Here is an 18,520-nt window from a genome sequence, read left to right on the forward strand (position 1 = left end):
TTCTGGGAAATTCCACCTGTTGGTTCTGAGAAGCAAAACCTGGATCTCTACAAGACCAGTCAACCCTTTCTTTTCTTTTTTAATTTTATATACTTTTTATTTTATTTTATTTTGGCTTTTCAAGACAGGGTCTCTGTGCTAGTACTAAAGTATGCTCCAGCACGCCTAGCTCCAGTCAATGCTTTTAACCACTGAGCCATCTCTCCAGCCCTTAGGAAAATCAGAGTGATTTCTTTTGTTGTTGTTTTGTTTCCTCTTTTCTTTCTTTCTTTCTTTTTTTTTTTTTTTTTTTTTTTTTGGTGTTGTTGTTGTTTTGAGACAGGGTTTCTCTGTGTAGCCCTGGCTGTCCTGAAACTCACTTTGTAGACCAGGCTGGCCTCGAACTCAGAAATCCGCCTGCCTCTGCCTCCCAAGAGCTGGGATTAAAGGCGAGCGCCACCATACCCGGCTTGAACAGAGTGTTTTCAACAGAGTGAAGGAGGCAGCACTCAGGAAGGGACTATTTGGCTGTGTAGAGTCTACGTGGGCAGGTATGTGTTGTTTTCACTTTCAGCGATGGGCTTCTCAGTCCCTGTCTCTAAAGACACACGGGTCCGCCATGAAAGACTCGAAGGTTCCAGATGGCCCTGGCCAGTGTTCGGTCACGAACTGACTAGACGAGCAGGCTTTGGCCAGGCCCAGGCCCAGGCCCTGCCTGCCCTGCCGTGGCCCCGCCCCCGCCATAGTCCCACCCCCAGTCGGCCCCGCCCCGGTGGACAGAAGCAGGAAGCGTGCGGGGCTCCACCGACGCCGCGGTCGCAAAGGTGCGGAGGGGACGCAGGGTGCAGGCCGGGCGCACTGAACTTCCTGCACAGCAGCCAGTCGCCGCCCCGGCCCAGCCCCGGCCCAGCCCCGGCTCAACCCGGCCATGCAGGCCCGCACTCGTCCCTGCCCGAGCCTCTGGAGCACCGCTCGGGGCTCCGCTGCTCTGGCCTGGGGGGGCGGGGCCGGCGGCGCGGCGTCATGCATATGCATGAGCAGCGCGGCGGCGGCTCCATTGTGCCCTCCGAGCGGCGGCGGCGCGATGGCGCGGGCGGCGGCGGCCCGGGGGCGGCGGGCGGCGCCGAGGGCGGGCTGAGCGCATGGAGCGGCGCGGGCCGGGGGCCGCGGCGACGGGCCGGGCCGGGCCGGGCGGAGGTGAGCGGCTAGGTGGCGCGGGGTACCGCAGGCGAGCGCGGGCGGTGGGGCGCGCAGGTGCGGCAGGTGCGGTGGCAGGTGCGGCCGGTCCCGGAGCACCGGACGGTTTTGGCTGGGCCCGGCTCTACCGCCCACCTTCGGGTACCTGTCCCCCTGCGCCGTGCTATCCGACTCTCTCACCCCTCCGCTGAGCCTTTGTTGGGGTTGGCCCAGGGGTGCAAGTGGCCTTCGGGGGCCTCCTGAGCCGAGGAGGCTGATGGGCCCTCGCCCCAGCCTGTCGTTCCAGCTCTGGAGCGGGGCAGGTTCACCTTCACGGAGCACCCCTCGGGTTCCCACTTACGTGCTCACCATCTGGGCGATTTGGGGCCGGGGGTGGGGCATGGGAGCGGTTACTGGCCGGACAAGGAGCCGCGCTGCCCCTAGGCTGAGGACGCTGACCTGTCAGTCCCTGGCCGCGTTTTTGACAGGAACACCGTTGTGCAAACTGAAGCTCAGGCACGAAGGTGCCCTACTCTCCCTAAATTTTTTGTTCTCCTTGGTACCCTTAACACCACTCCTAGGTGCCCATTCCCCCCCACCCCCACCCCCAAGTATCCCTTTCCCTCAAGGTATCATTTTCCTAGTACCCAGTGCCTTTCTTATTTTGTCACCTTTCCTGCTTGCCTCCCCTATGCTGCCCTCATCCTTCTAAGGTTCCTTCTCATAGTAGTTAGAGACAGTCTTTGGTGATGCCTTTAACTCATTTATGTTATTGCAGAAAATTTCATAGGGACACAAATAGCACATGTGACCTGATGAATGTGAGTAGGGTGAACAGAGACTCACCACCAAGTCCTGGCAAAGCCAGTACAAAGGGCGTCCCTTGACACTTGAGAATGGTAACTAGGGAGGGAAGCTTAACCTTCCTCACCAGAGCAGACCTCAAGGCCCTTGACGTGCTCCCAGGATGTGGAAGCAGACTGGAGGTATAATGAGCATAAGCAGGTAAGAGACAGGCCCGACATGTTTAGGGAGCATCCTGATTGCTGGGGTTGATCTGTAAGGGCTGATGACTTAAAGGTGTCCATATAGCTTAGAGTGGCCTCCACATTCCCGCTTGAAACCTTGTGCATTGAAGTCAGGTTTGGTTGGGTTGTTGGCAGATGCTCATCCCTGGAGTCATTCATGAATACTTGTCTGCACACTGAGGCTAGAGGGTAGGAAGTACTGTTGCGTGTACATGCTGGGCAGGCAGGACCTCTAGCCTCTGGGCATTTGACCCTTCCTTAAATGCTAGGGACTCCGTCTTTGCCACACTTCACACCTGTCACATCCTTGTCCTCTCCTCTCGCCATGTGATTTTACCTCGAACTCGTAGGCTTAAAATGATCCTCCTGCCCCAACCTCCTGAGTGTCTGAGACTACAGGGTTACACCCTCACCCTCTCCTGGGACTGTCATTTCTCTGCAGCCTTTTGGTCCTAGTTTCTTTTTCTTTTTCTTTTCTTTTCTTTTCTTTCTTTCTTTCTTTTTTTTTTTTTTTAAGACAGGGTTTCTCTGTGTAGCCCTGGCTGACTCACTCTGTACACCAGGCTCTTTGAACGCAGAGATCCACCTGCCTCTGCCTCTAGAGTGCAGGGATTAAAGGTGTGTGCCACCACCGCCCAGCTGATCCCACTTTCTTAAGTTGAAGCCTAACCCTGGAACTTTAGAGGAGTGAGCCCTATTTTGTGAGCTGTTGATAAGGACGTTGGCTGGGAGTGGTGCCCATTACTAGGTCTTGTTCTTAGCTGCTCAGACAGGTAGAAGTGGATGGAGCCAGGAGACTTGGATTGTCGCTGCTCTGGAACACCTGGAAAGAAGGTTCTCTGGAGCTCAGTGCCTGAGGGAAGACATGACCTGCCCCCCAGAAAGCTTTGTACTCCTAGATGGACTTCAAGTCAGAGCAGCTCTGTTAGGGGACCTGGCTTCTAGCTGCAGTTGGCACCCTGAGAGGCCAGGCCTCCTCCCCAGCTCTGCCTTGGAAGTGGGAGGTAGATCTACACTCATCGAATGCCTCTCTATAGTCAGGAGCAGGGGCTCCACTGGATACCAGGTCTGGGGGCTTGGGGCCTTCCCACCAGACCTACGTGATGAGGTGTGAACTTAGGAGTTTAGCAGGAAGTCCTCCCAGCAGAGAGAGGCATGCTTAGGGGGAACTGGAAATGTCTGTGGTCTCTGTCCACAGCAGAGAAGCATTGTGGGTGGAATTCCCCAGGCGCATGTGATGTAGAAGGCCCCTGTGGGTGCCTCCCCACCCTACACCTGCCCTGCTCTCTTCTCCCCAACTCTGTTCTGTGCGTTTCCTAGATTAGAGGCTTTCAAGCTGTGGTCAGGTGTATTAAGCATACAAGGCTCAGGACCCAGCCTGTGCTGATGACCCTGGGTGGGGCCAGCAGCCTGTCTCACCAGCGACTGGAAAGCTCTGACACCGAGTGTCGCTGCCTTAGATGACTTGAAATGAGGCAAGAGCTTACTGACTGCCTCTCAGCCTGGTTCCCTCCCTTCTTAGGACAGCAGAACAATCCTGGCCAACCCAAAAATCCCAGCAGTTTTTTGAGGGGAAGGGTGTTTGATATTGGTGATGTGGTTTTGTAATTATGTAGTTAATTTGTTTTGTTTTGAAAAGGGGTCTCACTGTGTAACCTGGCAGGCCTTGAACTCATGACCCTTTTGCCTGTGTCTCCCAGTTGCTGTGATTTTATGTAGGCGCCAGCACACAAGGCTAGTCTAGAACTCATCATCTAATCAAAGCTGGCCTTGACCTCCTGATCCTCATGGCTCTACCTCCCTAGTGCTAGGGTTGTAGGCATGGGCCACCATACCTTGGTTTGGCTAAATGTTTTATTGTGAGATAATTGTAGCTATCTCCAGTTGTAACAAATATCACAGAAAGTTTCCTTGTATCTCTACCTAGTTTCCTCCAAATGGTAACATTGTGCAAAACTGTAGTAAAATATCACTCTGGGACCAGCACATTGCTACAATCAGGAGGAGCCTTTCTGTTGTGGATTTATATTCACATCCATCTTCTTTCTGCTGAAGTTACAGACCTGGAAGGTCATCCCCCACCCTCATTCAATCCCTGGCCACTATTAACCTGTTTACAGTTTTCCTAATTTTGGCAGATGATGGAATCATACCATATAGCACCAGTAATTGGCTTTTTGTACTCAGCACAGTTTCTGGAAGATTCATCTAGAATAGGCTGTAGTGCGTTAGCAGTAGTGTGCACCTCTGGCATCTGGGCTGTTGGTGTCCTGCACTGAGGGAACTTTCTTTCGTTGAAGGACACCTGGGCCGTTTCCAATCTTTGGCTGTGACAAACATTTGTTTGTAGGTTGTTCTATAAACATAAGTTGGCATCTCTGAGTTATATGTCCCAGAGTTGAGTTGCTGGGTTGTGCTGTGGTAGCTGCACACTCGGGTTTATAAGAAATAGCCAGACTTCCAGAGTAGCTGTGCCTTCCATTTTACATTCTCGTGAGAGATACATGTGGGGTCTAGTTCCTCTTTGCCAGCGTTTTATGATGTCACTTTTTATCTTAGCCGTTCTCCTTTAATCTGTTTCCTGACAGGATGCTAAGCACTTTTCCTTGAGTTATTTTACCATTTATGTTTTCTTTGAAGAAGTCTATTCGTGTGTTTTGCTGATTTTCTATTTGGATTTTGTTTTAATAATAATTTAAGCTGGGCAGTTGTGGCGTACAACTTTAATCCCAGCACTAGGGAGTCAGATGGATCTTTGTTAGTTTGAGGTCAGCTTGGTCTACAGAGCAAATTCCAGGGTAGCCAGGGCTACACAAAGAAACCCTGTCACAAAAACAATAGCAATAATAATAATAATTTAATAATTTGTTATATATTTTAGGTGCTATGCTGCCTTTTTTGGAACAGTTGTAAGCATTTCTTCCAGCTTGTATCATATCTTATAATTCTTTTAGCAGATCTTTCACAGAAAAGTTTTTAATTTTATTTTATGGATCAAATTTAGATTTGGTATCAAATCTAAAAACTTTCTGCTCAGCCTGGATCCTGTGGAGTTTCTTTGATATTTTCTTAAACATTTTATAGTTTGTATTTTACATTTAAACCTAGGACCTAGTTCATTTTGGTATATGCTGTGACTCGGTTGTTGTTGTTACAGTAGTGAGGCTCAAACTCAGAGCATGACGTGTGTAAGCACACAGGGCAAGTGCTCTGCCATTAAGCTACATCTAGAGATGCTCCCACCCCCGTCATATTTTGTGTCTGAAGTTTTTTGTTTACTGGTAGGCTCTAGTTGCTCGTGTACCACTTGTTAGAGATGTCCTTCCTCCACTGAATTGCTTTGGTGTCTCTGGGAGTATTTGTGTGGCTATTTTCCCATCTCTTCTCTTTTCCATTAAGTCGTGCTTTTGTCTTGATTCCTGTTCCTATTTCCTGACATCCACATGGTTGTTCCAGACCCCACATGTCAGATCTTGGGAGGAGTTCTTCCCACCAGGTCAGCTGCCAGGATCCAGCAGGAGCAACATAGATGCCAGCCTCTGCTGCCAGTCTGGCACATTCTGTCTCCAGCTGCCTAGGCAGGACCTGGCCTGGGCTAGAATCAAGTGTAGTTGCCTCTGAGGGCCAGGGGACAGAGCCTGTGGATGAGGTGGATGAGGTTTCTCTTCCCTGGTAGCCTGGTGCTGGGTGTGAGAAGGATCTCTGGGAGCCTAAGGCTGCCCAGGCAAGGGCAAGTCACAGTCCCCTTTTCTCTCTTTCTCTTATCCGTTCTGGGGCTTTGTGTGTGTAGCCCTGCCCTGCAGAGCCTCCAGGTCTGTACTGAGCCCTGAGTGGTAAGCACAAAGAAATGTTTGTTCCAGAGCTGAGTGGGTGCTGCGATACCCCTCTCTCCCCTAGACAAGAGGCTTGTGAGTGCTGAGTGGAAGATGGAAATCACCAGATCTGATAATGGTTCAAAAGGTATGTGTGGCAATCACACAGCCCCTACCAAGAGAGGGTTTCAGACAGGAGCACCCAGGCCTTCCCAGAGGTCCCTGAGAAGTGCCCAACACATGGCTTGTGTGCCATTCTGGTGAGACCAAGCAGAGGTAGGCACGCATGTGGTCCAGGGTATATTAGGACCTGAGTGGATGAGGCACTGAGAAAGGCAAGGAGTGGGAGTCTTCTGTACCAGTCGCTGCTCTTACCTGCTGTTGCCTCCCTGTCCACCAGCCACTGCTACGGTTTTCTAAGAATGAAGCCCAGTTGGTCCCATCTTGTAGATGTGCGTTAGCATGGTCTGGCTTTGTGACTACCCCCCACACCTGCTGTGCTGTGTGTGTCACTGCCATGTTGGGAATTCACAAGTGTCACAGATGGGTCTTTGGGGGGGGGCAAGATGTCCACTTGACCATATACTTAAGGTCATATTTGTCTCAGGGGTGTGTGTGTATGTGTGTGTGTGTGTGCACCTACATGCATGCATACATGCACGCACGCGCGCGCGCGCACACACACACACACACACACACACACACACACACACACACGCCTGCTCCCCTCAAGTCGTCTGGATCAGCTTGAAGGTCCTGTGACCTGAAGCCCTTCTGCCACCCTCTTGATAGGAGAGAGCTGCCAACCAGGGGCTGGGTCAGTGCCTGTGTCCTGTGTCAGCCGTGTCGGTACAGCCACCCTAAGGCCAACCTGGTGGATGGACTGCCGTTGTACATCTGCTGCCTGACTTTTCAGCATCTGCCTCAAAGAACACTCAAGCTCTGCTCCTTCTCAGGTCTCTGGGCTCCGCAGGGTGGGGGCTACCCCTCTGACCTTCTCCAGGGCCTGCTGAGGGTTCCTGGCTTCCTATGATTTATATGGGAAAGGGAATGTGGGAAGTATTTGATATCAGAAAGCCCTTTCCAGGGTTGATCCAATGGCTTAAGATGACAGAGCCCTTGTTAGAGTTGCTTTGCACTGCATTCTGGGCTGACATTTGCCAACGCTACTACCCTGGCTTTGTCCGTGCTACCATGAGCATCTAAGCTCCTGCCTTCTCCCTCCTGTCCCGCAGCCGGAGCAGCAACTCCCGGATAAGCTCCAGCACATTGGGCCTGTAGGCTGCTCCATCACCAATGAACCCCATGAACCCCATGAAACCCGCCCTGCCCCCTGCACCACACGGGTGAGTGTGGGCTTCTGTGGCCTGCCTCTAGCAAGCCCTTGGCCTTCTGACCCTGCCTTAACCAGCTGCTCTCTTTTAGTGATGGTTCATTTGCATATGAGTCTGTGCCTTGGCAACAAAGTGCCACTCAGCCAGCTGGGTCACTGTCTGTGGTCACTACTGTGTGGGGAGTTGGCAACGCAACCCAGAGCCAGGTGAGTGTGTATCAGGGCCACCCCACTCCCACCCCCACCCCCCAGCCCTCAGGATCCAGAGTCTTGGTGGTGCCTCTACCATCTTAGGGCTCCAAGAACCAGGGACCAAGCGGACTGTCTGAAGCACAAGGATGGGGCTTCCTGAGGGTCTCAAGTCACTAGGTGCCTTTCTTCTGTACTACCATGGGATGTCTTCCCCTGGCTCCAGAGACCCTTCCAGTCAGAACTATAGACAACCACTCCTGCCACCCAGGTCCTCCCCCATTTGCTGGGCATCTCTTGGCATCTAGCACTTTAGGGCTGTGTCTTAAAGACAGTAGTTTGGCTGGTTCTCTCTGGTGACTCCCACTTCCTTGTAGGTTTTAGGGAACCCCATGGGCCCTGCAGGAAGCCCCCCTGGTGGTTCCATGATGCCTGGTGTGGCAGGTGGCAGCTCTGCCTTGACCTCCCCGCAGTGCCTGGGACAGCAGGCGTTTGCTGAAGGAGGTGCTAGCAAGAGCTACGTACAGCAAGGCGTGTATGGCCGAGGGAGCTACCCTGGGGGATCCAGCTTCACTACTGGGTAAGCCAGTGACTTGAAACCATCAGCCTGTCAGTCCTGCAGAAGGGTTGGATGTTGCCTGCTCCTCCCCTACTGTCTCTAGTAGCTACAGTGGAAGTTCTGTTGAGAATGGAAGAAGTGAGTGGAGGGAGGGGAGAGAAAATTAAAAAAAATAAAAAAGAATGGAAGAAGTGCTGTGTGTCCCAGAGAAAGCCTCTCTAGACAGTAAGGCAATCCTGTATCACCTACAGGTATGCAGGAGGCCCTGCAGGCCTGGGGCTCCCCACACATGCAGCACGGCCCTCAACTGACTTCACACAAGCAGCAGCTGCAGCTGCCATGGCTGCTGCTGCAGCCACCGCGACAGCCACAGCCACAGCCACGGTGGCTGCCCTGCAGGAGAAGCAGAGCCAGGAGCTAAGTCAGTATGGAGCGGTAAGGCCCCCTCCAGCTTCTTCCATGTGCTAGTAATTATGAGTGGGCTCGTAGATTTGGCAAGGCAGCAGGTTCTGGGGACAAGTGTGGACTGTGCTGGGTTTCCCGAGGCCAGTGAGAGAGAGGACCATGGCAGCAGCTGAGAGCGGGTCTGACTGTTCCTCTTCTTTCTCCTCTCAGATGGGGACTGGGCAGTCTTTTAACAGCCAGTTTCTGCAGCATGGAGGTCCTCGAGGACCCAGTGTGCCCCCTGGCATGAACCCTTCAGGCATGGGAGGAATGATGGGCCCCTCTGGCCTTTCTTCAATGGCCATGACTCCTACCCGGGCAGCAGGCATGACACCCTTATATGCAGGACAGCGACTGCCTCAGCATGGGTACCCTGGGCCTCCGCAGGGGCAGCCACTGCCTCGACAGGGGATCAAGAGAGCCTACTCAGAGGTGGGTATCTTGCTGGCTCAGGTTCGGTCCTAGATGATGAGTCAACTACCCTAGCACCCTCCCAAGTTATGACAAGGGTGGCATCTGGAATGAGAGAGAACTGCCTGTGCCCAACAGGATCACATACACGCACACGCACTCACGTTCACATATATACATGCATGCAAACTGCTTTCCCCTGATACCTCTCTTTCCCTGGACATCTGCTTCTTCTCAGGTGTATCCTGGGCAGCAGTATCTGCAAGGAGGCCAGTATGCAGCCAACACTGCCCAGTATGCTCCTGGCCCTGGGCAGCCCCCTGGCCCTGCCTCCTCCTATGCAGGACACAGACTACCCCTGCAGCAGGGAATGGCCCAGTCCCTGTCTGCGCCTGGCCCCACGGGACTGCATTACAAGGTAGGACTGGCTCCCGTGGGCCTAGGCTGGGTTGAGTGCCACCGGGCTCAGTGGGCCTTAGGCAGGTTGGCCAGGGAATCCTAAGCAGTACGAGAACAGCTCTCAGGGTGACTGGTGGTACGCACATGCCTGCCCGCCTGCCTACCCGTGAGCAATTGGTGTAGGGAACAGCAGGTAGGCTTCCAAGCCATACTCTGGTGCGGCTGTGCATTTCGCTCCCTCACTCCTCTACCCTGCACCCTGACCTCTGTCTAAAAGACAGGCCCTTGCTGGCAGTGCCTCCTCTCTGGGCACATGGAGGATGAGCACACCTCATGTGGGGCCTGGGGAGGCAGGATGATGAGGCTGAGAAGGGGGAAGGCAGAAAGAGCGTGGTATGCACTGATCTTTCAGCCTTTCCAGCTTGGAGGGTCACTCCTGTTTGATGTTATGTTAACCTTTTGCATTATGAAATCATTTCGGGGGATGTGGGCACAGATCAGCACCTCTGTGTGGTACAGGCTCTAGGATTGGGCCTCGGGGGTCAGTGCAGGGCAGGCTAGAACCCCAAGCACACTCAGTTTTCTCTCCCACAGCCCACAGAGCAGTTCAACGGGCAGGGCGCCAGCTTCAACGGGGGCAGCATCAGCTACAGCCAGCCTGGCTTGAGTGGGGTACGGGGCTTGGCAGGGGTGGATGGGCTGGGAGGTTCACAGGGTGGGCACATGGAAAGAGGGCACCCAGGCAGGAGGAAGTGTAGGCGCCCTGCCTAGTACTCCAAGGTGCCTCCTGCCCACTCGGGTAGTGATGGTTTCCACGGGTGCTCGGTGAACAGACTACCCTCCCTCCCCTGCCATTCTGCTTTGACTATGTATGCTCAACCTCTACAGCCTTCCCGCTCCATCCCTGGTTACCCCAGCTCCCCACTGCCGGGGAATCCCACACCACCCATGACGCCTAGCAGCAATGTTCCCTACATGTCCCCAAGCCAGGAAGTCAAGTCTCCTTTCCTGCCTGACCTCAAGCCAGGCCTCAGCTCCTTGCACCCGTCACCCTCCGGTGAGTGTTTATTTTAAGGACAACACCCACCTGAGGTGTCAGTAGCTTCAGTAATCACCACTCAATAGAGTCCTCCAGGGAGCTTGGAAAACTAGGGACAGTTGCTAGACCCCGAGAAAAGCCCAGTGCCCCAGCTTCATAAGAACCAAGAAGGGGTGGGGGGAGCTGGAGAGATGGCTCAGCAGTTAAGAACACTGACTGCTCTACCAGAGGTCTTGAGTTCAAATCCCAGCAACCACATGGTGGCTCACAACCATCTGTAATGGAACCTGATGCCCTCTTCTGCTGTGTTTGAAGACAGTGATAGTGTACTCACATACATGAAATAAATCAATACATCTTTAAAAAAAAAAAAAACAAAAAACAAGGGTTAGATCAGATCCTCCTGTTTCTCATAGTGGCCCTGTCAAAATTTTTCTGTGAAGCCAAAATGAGCCCTCAGCAGCTCAGCCCTGCTACAGACCCTTATTTCAGGGAGACTTCTGTGGAAAAAGTCCAGATTGAATATGCTTTCTTGGTTGGAACCATGTCCTGTGACTGTGTTCAGATGTGACTCAGTCTGTGCTTGATAACCAAGCATGATAGAACATGCATACTGTGGGCCCAAGTTCTAAGAAGAAATGCTAATGGGAGCCCCTCTTGTGGGGGTATCTCATCCTCTCCAGAGTTTCTGACCGGGGTTAAGTTAGGGTTTGGGGCTCTAGGTGCAGAAGTGTTGTTGAGGGGCAGGCTCCCTTGGCAAGGTAGCAAACTCATGGCCAGCATACCTCTGCCCTCAGCAAGTGTCCATTGTGATGAGCTGCGCCTGACCTTCCCAGTTCGAGATGGGGTGGTCCTGGAGCCCTTCCGCCTGCAGCACAACCTGGCTGTGAGCAACCATGTCTTCCAGCTCCGAGATTCTGTCTATAAGACCCTGATGCTGAGGTGAGTCTCACTGCCATCTTGCCCCTGGTCCCTGGCTGCACAGTGTGGGCTTCCATCATCTTCTTCCCTACTAGGCCTGACCTGGAGCTGCAGTTTAAGTGCTATCACCATGAGGACCGGCAGATGAACACCAACTGGCCAGCATCTGTGCAGGTCAGCGTCAATGCCACACCCCTCAGCATTGAGCGTGGAGACAACAAGACCTCGCACAAGCCCCTCTACCTGAAGCATGTGTGCCAGCCAGGTCGCAACACCATCCAGATCACTGTCACCGCCTGCTGCTGTGTGCGTAGTGTGGGACTGTGGGCAGGGCTGGTATATACCCCCAGATTGTCGTCTCTCCTATGGGGTTCGGGAGCTTGTGGGTGAGGGTCTGTCTCCTTGAGAAGCAAGATGTTGCTTTTCCATTTTACTCTGTTCTTGCCCTTTAAGAAAAGGGAACCGGACACCACCACGCCTTTAATCCCAGCACTTGGGAGGCAGAGGCAGGCGGGTTTCTGAGTTCCAGGCTAGCCTGGTCTACAAAGTGAGTTCCAGGACAGCTATACAGAGAAACCCTGTCTCAGAAAGAAAAAAAAAAAAAGAAGAAGAAAAAAAGAAAAAGAAAAAGAAAAGGGAACCAGTTAAATACGCTCTGTTACATTAAAAAGATTTAATGCTCCTGTTGATTATGTCAGAGAAACCAAGCTCATGGAAGATGTCCCATCTGTACTGTCTGGGCCTCACCAGGCTCCAGTGGGCAGGGTCCCAAGTAGACCTTGAGCTGCAGGCCAGCAGGAGCCATGCTGATTGAGGTGGCACAGAGATAGAGTGGCTCAGAAGCCATAGCATGCCAGGAGTGTCTTGACAGAAAACTAGACAGTGGTCGAGCAATACCAGAGTGCTCTGCTGAGGGCTGAGGCAGTGTGGTAACAAAATAGAAAAGCCCCTGCCTATGTGTCAGCACTCAGGAGAGCCTCGCTGCCAGGATGGTGGCTGGCTTGGCTTTCTTCCATACTAAGCTCTTCCTTCCCTCTGTGCCTGCACTCCTTGAATTCATTCTTAGACATGTCCCCGAGCTGGGTCCACCTTCCCTAGCTGCTCCTCCCACCCTCCATGTAACATCCCTCACTCTGTTGCAGTCCCACCTCTTCGTGCTGCAGCTGGTGCACCGTCCGTCTGTCCGTTCCGTGCTGCAGGGCCTCCTCAAGAAGCGCCTATTGCCAGCTGAACACTGCATCACCAAGAGTGAGTGCTCTCTACTCCTCAACCGCCTGCCTGTGCTGTGCTCGGACTGACCCCTGCTCTGTGGCCCAGAGGCCATTTCCTCTCAGACTGCTAGTTCTAACCCTGGGGCAACGGTTAGCTCCAGGCTACTCCTGAGAGCCTTTGCTTGAGCAGTGACAGGGTCCCTGGTTAGCCCACGGTGTTGGGGTCCTTTACTCAAGTCCTTTCCCCTGTCAATGTCAGTAAAGCGGAACTTCAGTAGCGGCACCATCCCTGGCACCCCTGGGCCCAATGGAGAGGATGGGGTGGAGCAGACGGCTATCAAGGTGTCCCTGAAGTGCCCCATCACCTTCCGCAGGATCCAGCTCCCAGCCCGTGGTCACGACTGTCGACATATACAGGTGTGTGGTCCCTGTAGACATTTGTTGCCCTTAAGATATTTTGAGCTTGTGGAGAAACCAGTATTGACTGGAATCTAGGTGGAAACTGAGAAAACTGCTTAGTAAGATTAAGAAGAAAGAACAGTTGAGTGGCGGAGTTGTGGACAGGTAACCAGGAAGGGGATGTCATTTGATTAAGAACAGAACAGACCACAGGATCCATGGAAAGAATTCTATTTCCAGCGTTTACCCAACTAAACTGAGATGCACACTAATATCCATAGCTGCTGCAACCTGTAAAAACCTCAGATAAAGACATGTTTACCAGCAGTTAAAAGAAATATTTTGAGGCTAGTATGGTAATCTACACCTGTAATCCCAGAGCTCAGGATCTTAAGTGGAAAGCCAGCCTGAGATGCATTGTGATAATCTGTCTCAGTTTGGTTTTTTTCCCCTTGAGATAGGACCTCAGATATCCCAGGCTGGCCTCACTGTGTAGCTGGGACGAGCCTGACTTCCTAATCATCTTGCCTTAAGCTCCAAGCGCTGTGTCGGCAGGCAGAAACCACCTCACTCTGTGTTGGAAAACAATGTTCTTGGCCTCATCTTTGTTGGGTGGGACCCCCGTATCTCAGCTGACCAAAAAGACAGACCTACCACAGGGGCCTGTCTTCCTTGCTTGCTTCCCCTGAGATTAGATTTGTTCATTTTGAAACATAATGACAATTTTTCCTACATATGTTTGTGACATGTTGCTCCAACTGTCCTGGAAAGCTCTTTATGTAGGCTAGGCTGGCCTCAAACACAAGGTTCTACCTGCCTCGCCTCTGGAACACTGGGATTAAAGGCATGTGACCCCCCAGCCTGCCCTATGGATATCTGCTTTGCTTCTAGGGCATCACAGTGCTGGGGAAGACTGCCTGGGCATCCCAAGCTGTGTCTATTAAAGAAAAGGCTGCTGGGCAGTGGGGTGCACGCCTGTAATCCCAACACTTGGGAGGCAGAGGCAGAGGCAAAAGAGAGAGAGAGACAGAGAGAGAGGAAAAGAAAGCTGCCATAGAAACCTGATACCTTAAATATATACCTAAATAAGTCCTACTTTCCTGAAGACTGTCATAACACCCCTGTCCACTGAGGTGGTGAGGATGACCGCTGTCCCTATCTCTGCACAGTGCTTTGACCTGGAGTCATACTTACAGCTCAACTGTGAGCGGGGGACCTGGAGGTGTCCGGTATGCAAGTAAGTCAGTCTTGCTAATGAGGAGGGGAGAGCTGCCACTTCCTCAGAGGGTGAAACATGAAATAGCATCAAGAAGGGCTCCCTAACAGACCAGAGCAGCCCATCTGAGGGCAGAAAGCGTCTACTAAGTGGCTTTGCATAGCATCCCCTCACACTGGACTGCCATAGTGGCTTATCCAGGGTCACCTCACATAGGGTCACCTGGTACATAGCATGAACAGTTGCTGCACACACAGGGGCCCTTACAGAGTCACCTCACATAGGTGACAGAGCTGGAGAAGTGATAGGGTTGGCTAGGGTTCCTCACCAGTCTCCTTTGATTTCTACAGCAAGACGGCATTGCTGGAGGGCCTGGAGGTGGATCAGTATATGCTGGGCATCCTGATTTATATTCAGAAGTAAGTGTCTTCCTGCTACCCCTGCACCTGTGGCCACCAGGGGGCGTGCTGGAGTAAGTGCTGCTCTCAGAGCCTCTTCCACGGTGAAGCAGCTCCACTCCAGGCCAGTGTCTACTGCGCATCTGATGAGTGCCCAGAAGGTTTCTGGGTAGCGGAAAACCTGGTTGGAAACTTCCTGAAGCTGAGTAGGGAGCAGGTGCTGAGCGGGTGGCAGATGACCGGTACCCGTCTGTCTGTCCCTGCTTAGCTCAGACTACGAGGAGATCACCATTGACCCCACGTGCAGCTGGAAGCCAGTGCCTGTGAAGCCTGACCTACACATCAAGGAGGAGCCGGATGGGCCAGTGCTGAAGCGCTGCCGCACTGTGAGCCCTGCCCATGTGCTCATGCCCAGTGTGATGGAGATGATTGCAGCCCTGGGCCCTGGCGCTGCCCCTTTTGCCCCATTGCAGCCCCCTTCGGCCCCAACCCCCAGCGACTATCCCAGCCAGGGTGAGTATGGTACAGCCAGGCCTGCACCTCAGGTGACCCTGGGCAAATGACGCATCTCCTCCAGATCAGCCTCCTTGCCTGTGGCAATGTCACAGCCATGGGTACAAGTCCCATGCTGGGGATGCCTGCCCTTCAGAGCCCGTCTCTGGCATGGTGGGAAAGTCATGGGGACCAGGACTCAAGGAAGCAGGGTAGTGAGACTTCACCTTTCCTTCTGGCTTGGAGTGAGGCTTTTCACTGAAATACTCGCATTTGTGGTGGGTCCCTTTCCATCCAGCGACTGCCCAGGTTCGGCCCCCTTGCAGAGATGGGAAGGCATATAGAATTACCACCTGTGTGGCTGCATCCCTCTGTTCCCTGGCTAACTTTCTACCTGGCACGTCCACCTAGCTGAGCTTTCTGTCTGACTTTCCTCTTGTAGGTTCCAACTTCATGGGGCCTGGAACTTTCCCAGAATCCTTCCCATCTGCTACACCCACCACCCCAAACCTTGCTGAGTTCACCCAGGGGCCACCCCCAATCTCCTACCAGTCTGACATTCCCAGCAGCCTCCTGACTCCAGACAAGTCTACTCCTTGCCTCCCAGGCCAGGTTAGTGCTGCTACAGAGGCCCATGGGTGGGGAGTCTCCAAGGAGTCCTAGAACTATTCTAACAAGTTCTTTCTCCATCCTCAGATGGCACCAGCAGGCCACCTGGACCCAGCCCATAATCCTGGACCACCAGGACTGCACACTCCCAACCTCGGGCCCACCCCAGGCACTCAGCTACACCATCCAAACCCTTCCCCTGCATCCCGGCAGCCCCTGGGCCAACCAAACACAGGACCCATCAGCGAACTGGCTTTCAATCCTGCCTCAGGCATGATGGGGCCTCCCAGCATGACTGGGGCAGGGGAGGCCTCAGAACCAGCTTTGGACGTAAGTAGCCAGTCCTGTGTGGGGTGGGAGCCATCGGTCCCTGGGTCTACACACCTTGTTTCATAGAAGGGATAACAGTGAACCTTCAGGAGGGAATGTCACCCAGGGGCAGCTGTTCCACACAGGTTATACCTGGAATAGCTATAGGGTACCAGGTACCTGTGTGTGGTTAATGAGTGACCTGCCCTTAGAAGCTTTGGAGCCTGGGTTGTGAAGCTCACAGCGCTGTCCTCAGAGCCCAATGTGACCTGGGCATTTATTCAGTTCTGCATCTTGATAACGCAGGCAGTTTGTGAGCAAGAGCATGAGTGTGTGTTCACTGTCCTTGGACCCTAAGAGAAACTCAGTGAAGTTCCAGCATGAGGAAGATGAGGAGGAGCAGGCCAGAGCAGAAAGCCCCAGGGGCATGGAATCCTACCATGGGCCCTGGAGATCCTTTTTTAGGCCTGTGCATCTCCAGTGCCACCTCCAACTGTTCTCACTGGCTCCTGGGGACCAAGTCTCTAGCTGTTGTCCTGTAGTAGCCTTGCATGGGGCGATACAGAGGCCGCTGAGTACAGCCAGATGGCTTCTCTCAGGCACCCAGCATTTGGCAGGGAAGGGCACTTTAGCATTCCCACTGGGCCTGAGGCCAGAACAGCTTGGCCACTGGAAGTGAAGGGTCTGCGCTGCGCCCACAGCTGCTAATGTGTTTGCTTTGCCCTCAGCTGCTCCCAGAACTGACCAATCCTGATGAACTGCTCTCCTACCTGGGCCCACCTGACCTCCCCACAAACAGCAGTGATGATCTGCTCTCACTCTTCGAGAACAACTGATCCTGTGGTGACCCCTGGCCTGGCGAAGACACACTCAAAGATGCCACCACAGCCTTCCCTTCTCACCCAGCCCCACAGGCTGCCTGCTGGTTCTCCCTGAACTCCCAATGCACACACCCTGAGCTGGGGCCTGCCACTGCCAGCCCTGATGAACTGGAAGCAGCCCTGCGCTCCATGGGGCCCCAGGCCAGTGGGCCTCACAGCCTCCCTCCATCAAGCTCACTGCTCCAGAATGGTTCTTGTGAGGTGCCTGCAGGCCCCGTCAGCCCCACGTGCACAGCCCTCTGCCCCAGACTCATGGCCTTGCACTTGTCCTTCCACCCTGCCTGCTCCTACCCAGCCTGCATCTTGTCCAGCACTGATCCTTCTGTTTCTGTTCCTCCTCAGCAGAGCTGGCTGCTGAGGCTGGCTCTGTACCCTTGGTCTGCAGCTCCAGTGCCTGAGCCTGGCAGCCTCAGAACCATACAGAGCACCAGCCTTAGGGGGCCTGGCGCTCCCACCCAGCTGAATCTGGTTTAGGGGTTCCTCCCTCCACCCTGAGCTCCAGGTGGAGGCTGGGGTGGGAGCAATAAAGCACAACAATGTACATAGTGTAGAAATGCCAACAGCTGGGAAAGGGAGGGACCGCTATTTCAGTCAGCATGTTCCTCTGGACTGGCCTGCGCCTTCCATGTGGTGTCTGCCCCTTACTGAGCACAGACAGCTCAGGGGAGGTTCAACTCCTCTAGGGGTGGGCTTTCAGGCTCAGCTCTATGTAAATTCTCCAGTGAGCTGCTCCCCCAAGTTTCTCTTTTCTGTGAAAGTGAAGAATTAGTACAGCTGTGTTTTTTAAACCACCTCATTTCCACCCTGCGGCCCACACCCAGGTGGGGGAGGCCATTGCATCTGCTGGCAAAGCGCCTGGGCCTGCAAGCAGGGTGCTGGCCTGTTGTGTCTCCTGTCTGTGCAATCTATTAAAGGACTCCCTCTTGGTGGGCTTGGCTGAGTCCTTCCTTTGTGCTGAGGGTCTGTGGCCTTTCTGTTCTTAGAACCCCAAATAATAAAAAATCTAGATGTTTTCATCCAAGCTCAGGATATCCCTGAGCTGTAGTAAATTTCCTTTCCCCTGGAATTTTCCAAGTTGGCTTCAGCTGCAGAGCTATTTTGTAAAGCGTCTCAGGCTTGCCCTGGAGACATTTGCCACCATGTCACCTTCCCTGGGTGTGCCCTAGGGCAGGGAGCCAGCTATCTGACAAGTGACTGCAGCATGACCAGGGGCCTCAACAGCAGTAGGGATTGAGCCTGTGTTCACTGCCCCTTCTTGGCCTGCGCCCTGCCTAGACAGCATTTCCTGTGCAACAGGAAAGGTGAGAACCAGGGAGGGGTGAGGGGAATCCTCAGCTGGCTGCCAGAGCCTTCCCTGCAGTACTGGAGGAGGCTGCCGGGCAAGAGCAAGGAACCGCCTGCAGAGGCTCAGTAGCTGTCTGACATTTGAGAACACACCGGTGGGCTCCCTAGGGAGGCCGTTTCCAGCTTTTCTGTCCTCTTGGCTGAGAGTGGGGGAGCGGATAGAAGTGGAGAAGACAGCAGTGGGCCAGGGCCAAGGGAATGTAAGGACGCCACAGCAGTGTACAGCCTCTGTGAAGGAAGGGGAGGAAGAGCTAGACGAGGGGAGGAGAGGGAGCAGGGTTGGAAGAGGCAGGATGCCGGCATAGACTCTGTAATAGGTACCTGCGGTCTGGAGAAACCTAGAGACCAGCAGCACCATAGCCATCTGTCCT

General features: G+C 53.6%; 1 protein-coding gene and 1 non-coding gene across 18 annotated transcripts; both read left to right on the top strand.

Moving 5' to 3' along the window:
* The first annotated feature begins 461 nt into the window (after positions 1-461).
* Zmiz2 (zinc finger, MIZ-type containing 2) lies at positions 462-17,825 on the top strand. Of its 17 annotated transcripts, none has more exons than XM_030246146.1 (20): positions 462-530; positions 6,788-6,951; positions 7,231-7,341; positions 7,421-7,535; positions 7,991-8,097; positions 8,328-8,511; positions 8,692-8,952; positions 9,170-9,349; positions 9,925-10,002; positions 10,219-10,387; positions 11,167-11,311; positions 11,386-11,596; positions 12,433-12,538; positions 12,761-12,918; positions 14,070-14,137; positions 14,467-14,535; positions 14,783-15,027; positions 15,449-15,618; positions 15,703-15,945; positions 16,653-17,817. In XM_030246146.1, exons 3-20 carry the CDS (start codon positions 7,292-7,294, stop codon positions 16,758-16,760), a joined length of 2,667 nt encoding a protein of 888 aa, XP_030102006.1. In that variant the 5' UTR covers positions 462-530; positions 6,788-6,951; positions 7,231-7,291; the 3' UTR covers positions 16,761-17,817. The 17 variants fall into 17 exon arrangements, with proteins under 17 accessions (XP_030102006.1, XP_030102007.1, XP_030102002.1 ...); XM_030246147.1 differs by lacking the exon at positions 462-530 and adding an exon at positions 725-803 and having other exon boundaries at positions 7,895-8,097; positions 10,321-10,387; XM_006514750.3 differs by lacking the exon at positions 462-530 and adding an exon at positions 726-803 and having other exon boundaries at positions 7,895-8,097.
* Positions 13,293-13,356, top strand: Mir7651 (microRNA 7651). Its single transcript, NR_106109.1, has one exon. It is a non-coding gene; the product is annotated as a microRNA 7651 (primary transcript).
* Positions 17,826-18,520: the final 695 nt, after the last annotated feature.

The sequence above is a fragment of the Mus musculus genome, chromosome 11 (assembly GCF_000001635.26).
Source record: "Mus musculus strain C57BL/6J chromosome 11, GRCm38.p6 C57BL/6J".
NCBI lineage: Eukaryota > Metazoa > Chordata > Mammalia > Rodentia > Muridae > Mus > Mus musculus.